This window comes from Sminthopsis crassicaudata, chromosome 2, assembly GCF_048593235.1.
Source record: "Sminthopsis crassicaudata isolate SCR6 chromosome 2, ASM4859323v1, whole genome shotgun sequence".
Lineage (NCBI taxonomy): Eukaryota > Metazoa > Chordata > Mammalia > Dasyuromorphia > Dasyuridae > Sminthopsis > Sminthopsis crassicaudata.
This window is the reverse complement of record NC_133618.1, coordinates 634,556,804-634,564,438: the sequence shown is the minus strand read 5'-3', so window position 1 is coordinate 634,564,438 and position 7,635 is coordinate 634,556,804. Positions and strand designations below refer to the sequence as shown.

Below are 7,635 nucleotides of genomic sequence, written 5' to 3'. Positions count from 1 at the left end.
TCCCATAGCCCCCCTGAATGGGCGGCGGAGAGAGCGGATCTGGGGTGGGGAGGATCCCGAAGGACGGGGACATTTATGAAGGGGCTTCACCTGATGGTCACTAACCCAAGACCCTCAGTTTCCGGAGGAAACCGGAGAAGGAAAATCATCTGTCCAAGATCTCCCCGTCGGGAGGACCGGAGCCGGACAAATTGGACTCAGCCTCTTCGGTTCCCCCTCTCACCTGTCCCGGCTCGGGAGGTGCGGGAGGGCGGCCTGGAGGGAGGGAGACGCGCGCTCGGGCTGGGCGCAGGGTGCAGGTGTGGCCAATCGGGCCGGAGTTGGGGGCCCCGCGGCCCTCCTCCCGGGCCCCAGGCTCGTCTTCTCGGAGCGAGCCCGAGCAGCTGCAATTTCTCCCAGGGGCCTTAAGAGGGGAATGCTGAGCTCCCGCGTCGTCTCTCTGTCGCTTCCTGTCATGTCAGGCAGGAGGAAGTGGGAGGTGGGGCCGGAGCGCTAGCGGCCGCCCCTCCGCTGCAGCGAGCCAGGCCGGCCGGCGGTGGACAGCGACCGGGCCCGGGAGCGCATCCCCACAGGTAGGAGGGGGCGGCCGGGGTTCGGCTCCCCCGTCCCGCGGCCCGGCGCTCCTGGAGAAACCCGGGAGGGGCCCGGGGAGCGGACGCTGTCTTTGTCCTCCGCCCGCCCCCCGCACTGGGCGGCCTCTGCCCACGGACCCGCCCGCCCGACCCGCGGCTCCCAGCTCCCGGGATGCTCCGGGGCCCACTACGTGCTGGGGGCGCGGGCGGCAGCTCGGACCTCCAGCGCGGTCCTTGGGGGCTTGGACGGGAAGTCGGAAGATGCGGCTTCCCCGCTGGGGCCGCCTGGCTGACCTTGGGCCCGGCCCTGCACCTTCCGGGGCCCGATTTCCTCACCTGTCCAAGGAGGGCTCTGGGGTCCTTCCGGGCCTCAACGCCACGATCCTCCTGCAGGAACGGGCCCCGGCAGCAGCCAGGGTCTCGATTTCTGCTATCTCAGACACAGGACACTGCCTCCCCCTCCCCACCCCCTCTCTGGGTCTCTCTCTGACTCTGTCTCTTTGTGTCTGTTTCTGTCTTTCTATCAGTCTGTCTGTCTGTCTGTCTGTCTGTCTTCCATCTTCCATTTTCCACCCACCCCGGCGCCTCCCCAGTACTGATTTCTGCCTCCCGGTTAAGTGACAACATCCCGCGGGGATCGCCTGTGTAACGTCTGCAGCCCCGCCGCACCCTTCACAGGGTCACCCGGGTGAGAGCAGGAGTCCCCGCGCCCCTTTCGGAACATCCATCGGGCAGGTTTGGGGCAAGAACTCGTGGCTTGAGTTTGAGACTTTGGGACTCTGGAGACGAAGGTCCCCGTTTGTGACGCTTTTGAGGCCCAGAGGGGTCGGGACGGTGGCAGGGCTGGCATTTGAACCCAGCATGATGCAGCAAAAATTTAAAATTGCATTAAGGCGGGCGCTTCGTTCCTTCTCCCCTCTGACCACTGGCCCACGCTGCCCTCCCCTTACAAACCGTGTTCCCCGAGGGCAGAGTGCTGAAGCTGACAGAATGGTCGGGCCCCCAGGGGTCCCGAAGCTCACCCTCATAACTGTTCTGGTGCTTTCCTGTGTAGGCTTCCTTTAATTATTGTCATGGTACGAGTCCGCTTTCTTCATTTTCTCTCTCTTAATATAATCTTTTTTTTTTCCCCCTGGAAATTTCATGTTTCTCATTCTTTTTGGTACAGTTCCGCACCTTTGAATTAATTTGGTATAATCTGTTTAGCATATCCTAGTTGTCGCTTCCCCATTTCTCAGATAGTGAAACTGAGGCAGCAGAGTGAAGCTGGAAGGGGATGCAGGTGTTCTGGCCCTTAGCTAGACTGAAGGCACTCTGCTTAGTGCCTAGAACCCGGCACAGAGGCCATTGTGTCACATTCTTGATGTATCTGTTTCCAGACTGGGAATTTTCTGGTTAGTTAATTAAACTTTCTAAGATTAGGTTAAAAAATAAAACAAAACAAACCAACCAAAAAAATCTCTTCTCCCTGACTTCTATGAATCTGAGCTTTGAAGGTTAATTGTAATATTTAATGGCCAACTCTGGGCCAGTCATTTTTCTTTGCAGAACCTCAGTTTTCCTCTCTGTAAAATGGGGACAAGAAGCAGGTCTGAAGGAAGGAGAAAATTCTTATAAATCTTATAGGGCTAATTTGTGATTGCAGGTCCCGCCCACCGGTGCCTCTGAAGATGGTGAGGATCCTAGCCAACGGAGACATCGTACAAGATGATGACCCCCGAGCCAGGGCCAGCACCACCTCCTTTCGGAACATTACATCTCGGCAGGTATGGGACAAGAACTCCTGGGCCCCATCTTAGCTTCTGTTTTGTGTTTGTTTCCTCTCTCTGTCTCTTTGTCTCTGTCTCTCTGTCTCTGTCTCTCTCTCTGTCTCTCTCTCTCTCTGTCTCTCTCTGTTTCTCTCTCTCTGTCTCTCTCTGTCTCTGTCTCTGTCTCTGTCTCTCTCTCTGTCTCTCTCTGTCTCTCTCTCTCTCTGTCTCTCTCTGTCTCTGTCTCTGTCTCTCTGTCTCTCTCTGTCTCTCTCTCTCTGTCTCTCTCTGTTTCTCTCTCTCTGTGTGTCTCTGTGTTTCTGTCTCTCTCTCTCTTTCTCTTTCTTTCTCTTTCTCTCTCCCTCCTTCTCTCCCTCCTCTCTCTGTGTCTCTTCTCTCTCTCTGTCTCTCTCTTTTTCTCTCTCTGTCTCTCTCTTCTCTCTCTCTGTCTCTGTCTGTCTGTCTGTCTGTCTCTCTCTCTCTCTCTGTGTCTCTGTCTCTGTCTCTCTTTCTCTCTCTTTCTCTTTCTCTCTCCCTCCTTCTCTCTCTCCTCTCTCTTTCTGTCTCTCCCCTTTCTTTCTTTTTTTCAAAACATATGTATGAAAATAACTATTTGGACATGTATACATATATTGTATTTAACTTATACTTTAACATATTTAATATGTATAGTCAACCTGCCATCTGGGGGAGGGGGTGGGGGAGAAGGAGGGGAAAAGTTAGAACAATAAGTTTTGCAATTGTCTGTGCTGAAAAATTACCCATGCATATATTTTGTAAATATAAAGCTATAAAAATAATTAAAAATATGCATGGATAATTTTTCAACATTGATGCTTGCAAAATGTTGTGTTCCAAATTCCCTATTCCCTCCCCCTTTCCCTCCCACTTCTCCTAGTTAGCTTCTGGTTAAGTTTCCCTTGGGAATGTTAGAATTTACACCATATATATACCAGAGTTGGAAATGCTTCCCATTTCTAAATTACATATATATTTCTAAATTTTATATATATATTTCTAAATTGTATGTATATATTTCTAAATTTTATATATATATTTCTAAATTGTATGTATATATTTCTAAATTATTTATTTATATATATAATATAGTAGGTGGAAAAATGAACTTGGAATCAAGAAGATCTGGATTGAACTCCCTTTGCCAACACTATCACAGTATGAAATAGGAAATGACTTTTCCTCTCTGGAAAATGAGTATACTGGACACAAGCTTGTTATTAGACTCAAATTTATGTTAAAAACCTTGCGGCTCTTCCAGGGCTATACAATGGGAGCCACTCTTAGTTACTGAGCTCTTTTCCTACAGCACCCTTGGGAGAGAGGTAGTGAGAATGCCATTCCCATTTTACAGATAAGAACACGGGCTCTTAGGGTTGGAGAGACATGGCCAGGAACACTCCACAAGAGACAACCAGACTTTGGATTCAAACCCTTGAGAATTGCCCTCATAACTTATGGTTTCTTGGACTCCCAAATGTGACTGGGGACTCTCTTCCCCATGATATGCTTTCCCTTGAGGTAGCATGGCCCTTGCACAGAGGTCAGGTAGAGACCAGGAAGATCTATGTTTGGGGCCCATTAACCATAGGTCCCTGGACTAATGCAGTGATCTCAGACCCCAAGTTAGAGAAGTCTCCGATCCGCCTCTGTGGGAGCCATTTTGGCAGGAGGAGTTCTCTGGCAGATATTAAAGGTCTGGAATTAGGTTTAAATGAGATTATTTTTTAGATTAAAGCCCAATGAAATCGTAGGGAAGCAGCGGGAGGAGCAGTAACTGTAAAATGATGCGGATGGCCTCCTTTCAGAGGAGGGAGCCATGAAAGAGCCCAGACGGACCATCGCCGGTTACACAAGGCGCACTTGTTTTTCCTGGCTTTGGAAGGGGATCAGATGCGGCTCCTTTTCCTCAGCCTGGACCTGTCTCTTTCCTGTCCGAGACCTTCAGTGAACACCTCCCACGTGCCCAGGCCTGCACTGGTTTCTGTGAGGAAAGATATATATTTCCCCCCCTCCTCCCAGAGATGGTACAGGATGCCAGAAACTTGGATTTCCGCTCCGTTGGGTTGTTTGCTTCCACTTTGTGGACCTCCATCTCCTCATTGAGTTAGGCAGTGTGGTGCAGTGGGAGGTGTCCGGGACTTGGTGCAGACAAACCCAGATTCTCATCCTACCCCAGTTCCTTATTAGCTGCTGGAAAAGTCACTTAATTTCTAGGAAGACAGACCCATCTGTAAAATGGGCATAATATTTGCCCTCCAAGACTCAAATGAGATAATACTGTACAGTGTTATTATCTTTGTTATAATAATAATAATAGCTAACATTTATATAGCACTTTAACATTTGCAAAGTGCTCTACCAGTGGGATCTCTTTTCTTCTTCACATCTGTCCTGGGAGGGAGGCGCTGGTATCATTATCATCAGCATTTTGGGAATGAGGAAGTTGAAGCTGGCAGAGTTTAATTGATTTATCTCCATGACTTGTCCCAGCTGAGCCTTCCATGCCTCTGGGGAGGGAGGGGGAGCTCCTGGGAGAGCCGAGTGCTCATACACAGTGTGGAGTGGGATTCTAACTGGGCTTTCCTGAATTGGGCCAATGCCTTTTCAGGCTTCTGCCCTTCTTGCCTTTGTGGGGTGGCGTTCTGATGGAGATTTGTTTGTCCAAGGACCATTTCTACCCTCCTATTACTTTTAGTGACTGTTTTGTCCTGACTACTGCGTAGCTGTTCTTATTATTATTCACCAAGGTTCCTGTTGGCTCTAAACCTATGATCAGTGGTTTATCTCAAGGAGCTTGTGCTCTGCTTGGGCCTCTGGTCCATGGCCTAGCGGGGCCGAAGGGGGAAGAGGGCATTGCCCGGCCTGGCGTCTGTGGCACTGCCACAGACGGAGCAGTGGTCTTTGTCCATTTGGCTGTTGGATAGATTTTGGTGATAGGAAATGCATCTCGGTCCGGAGGTCCCTCCACCCCCTAGAGAGGCTCCTGGGGCCCGGAGGTCTCTCGGCCCCCCAAAGGGGCTCCTGGGGGGGTCTGAATGTCTCTCGGCCCCCCAAAGAGGTTCCTGAAGGCAGATTCCCTTGAACACCTGTTCCCCATAGTGCCTTTCTTTTGTTGCTCAGGGTGTCTCCTGGGAATTTCCTTACAGTTGGAAGGATCCTCAGGGGCCATTTTACAGATGGAAAGACTAAAACTTATAGAGTCACACACAGCAATCATTTGCCAGGCCGGTATTCAAACCCCAGGTCTTCTCCCATTATATCTGACGTCCTCCCTGTATCTGCTATATATATATTTTTTCTATTCCTCCATAGAACTTTTTCACCAGAGGAGAAGGCCAGCCTCATGGGGGCCCGGCACCAAATATCCATCACCTGGGGCCGAGGCCGGGTGCCCATCGCTCCCCGTTCTCTGACATCAACCAGCAGCTGGTGAACCTGGGCTTCCCGCTGTGGCACCTGGGGGACCAGGTGGTGGAGCCTGTGATGTCCATCCTCCTGCTCTTCTTGGTCATGATGCTGGGAGTTCGGGGGCTGCTGCTGGTGGGCCTTGTCTACATGGTGTCCCAGCTGAGCCTTCGGTGACCCTGGGGAGGGACGGGTCGGGGAGCTCCTGGGAGAGGTGTGTGTGTGTGTGTGTGTGTGTGTGTGTGTGTGTGTGTGTGTGCGCGCGCCTGTGTGTGCACTGCAGTGTATGGATAAATGAATGAGGGGTGACTGGTGAGGGTTGGGCCCTTCCATGAATGGAAAAGGCCCCAAGGAAACGGGTACCCACTGTGTCCCCTCGTGCCCCTTGTGTGTCAGGAGGAGGCCTTGTCCTAAGTGGGGCTGCTGCCCCAGGAGGCTGTCAGCCTCTCAGAACCCATCTCCCTTTTCACCCCTGTAGCTGGAAGACCACATTAGAGAAGACCCCCAAATCCTCTAAGCTCCTCCAATTAGCCTTGACTCGAGCTCCCAGGGATGGAGGCTGGGTCCTCCAGGCCCTTCTTGCCAAACCTTCTCTCTGTCCCCAGGGATTTTCCCTTTTTCCTTCGATCTCCAGCAATTCCAACAGCCCCCAGAGAGTCAGGCTACTGACCAGTGCTAAACCCTGGCTGCGAGACAAGTTCTCCCCAAGCAGACAAAAGTCTTGGAGGTGATTTTTGGCTTGGCAGGTCCCAGGCAGGCGGGCCTTTGGGAAAGGGCTAGAGGGAATGGCTGACCCCTAATGTTGAGCCATAGGACTTATTCTCCTTTAGTCTGAAAGGGAGCCGGATTTTATCCTGGAAACTCTGGCAAGGCTGTGCACAGACAGAATGGGACCTGGATGGGAGTGGGATCATTTCGGGTATTATGAGGAGAGGGAGGTGGCAGATGTGCAAGGAGGGCTCAGTCACTGCCTTGGGACCAAACCTCGCCCTCTTTAAAGGCCTTTTTTCTAAGATATTTTTTGGTGGAGAGAGGACAGGGGCAGGTCTAAAAGAGTTTCAGCTGGGCAGGCTAGGGCCTGGAGACCAGGCAGCTCTGGGAGAGTGTGTGTGAATGGACACAAACCCAACCCTTTCTGGGGGGCAGGTTTCATGGCCGGGAGCTTCTCTGGAGCCTTGTCCTGCAGAGCGTGGCTCTGAGATGGGAAGTCTGGCCCTGCTGGGGTTGGGGCAGACCACGGGGACCCCGGCTACGGGGGGGGATCACTGACGTTCCTGGGATGCTGGCGGGCTCTCTGTCGGAACATGACTCCTTTCTCAAGGCAAGTCTCTGCTGTGTCTTATTTGTGGGCGTGGAGGGGGACATCTTGGTGGGGGCAGACTCCTGATGGGCCTTCTCCCACTAGATGGGGTCTCATCTGGCTCAGACATCGTGTGGGCCGAGGAGTCTTTCAGCTCTCGGCTGCATCCCCAAGTTAGGGGGTAGCCCAAAATGGGAGGGGGCTGGTGCATGAAGTGGTATGGAAGTGGATCGCAGTAAACACAGGTGGAGCTGACCTTGAATTAGAAAACTGGGGCTCTCCCCATCTGATGGGAACAAAGATCCCCAACTTGGGTTTGGTTTGGGAGGAGATAGAGACAGGGAGGGTGGGATTTCCTTTCTTCCACATCTCCCTCAGTCTCCACATGGAGATGGAATCCCTGTGTCCCAGTGGGGATCCTTTAAGGTTGTTTCTCTCTGGGATGGAGTGGATCATTGAGGCTAGACTTCTTCCAGGGTGGGCTTGAGGTGTTAATCCTGCCATAGAAGGCCAGCTTTGGGAGGTTTCTGCTAATCCTTTCACTAATCCCCCTAAGTGGCTACATTTCCAAGTCAGTTTAGATTTGCAG

The 7,635-nt window shown here is 52.0% G+C and overlaps 1 protein-coding gene across 2 annotated transcripts; it reads left to right on the top strand.

The window, feature by feature from the left end:
- The first annotated feature begins 421 nt into the window (after positions 1-421).
- FAM241B (family with sequence similarity 241 member B) lies at positions 422-7,071 on the top strand. Of its 2 annotated transcripts, none has more exons than XM_074296547.1 (3): positions 422-572; positions 2,218-2,338; positions 5,654-7,071. In XM_074296547.1, exons 2-3 carry the CDS (start codon positions 2,243-2,245, stop codon positions 5,921-5,923), a joined length of 366 nt encoding a protein of 121 aa, XP_074152648.1. In that variant the 5' UTR covers positions 422-572; positions 2,218-2,242; the 3' UTR covers positions 5,924-7,071. The 2 variants fall into 2 exon arrangements, with proteins under 2 accessions (XP_074152648.1, XP_074152649.1); XM_074296548.1 differs by lacking the exon at positions 422-572 and adding an exon at positions 767-1,260.
- Positions 7,072-7,635: the final 564 nt, after the last annotated feature.

Bases quoted from the DNA above. Each gene is read 5' to 3' on its own strand.
- FAM241B (XM_074296547.1), top strand. From the start codon at position 2,243: ATGGTGAGGATCCTAGCCAACGGAGACATCGTACAAGATGATGACCCC. The intron at 2,339-5,653 runs GTATGGGACAAG...ATTCCTCCATAG, and splicing joins GGAACATTACATCTCGGCAG to AACTTTTTCACCAGAGGAGA.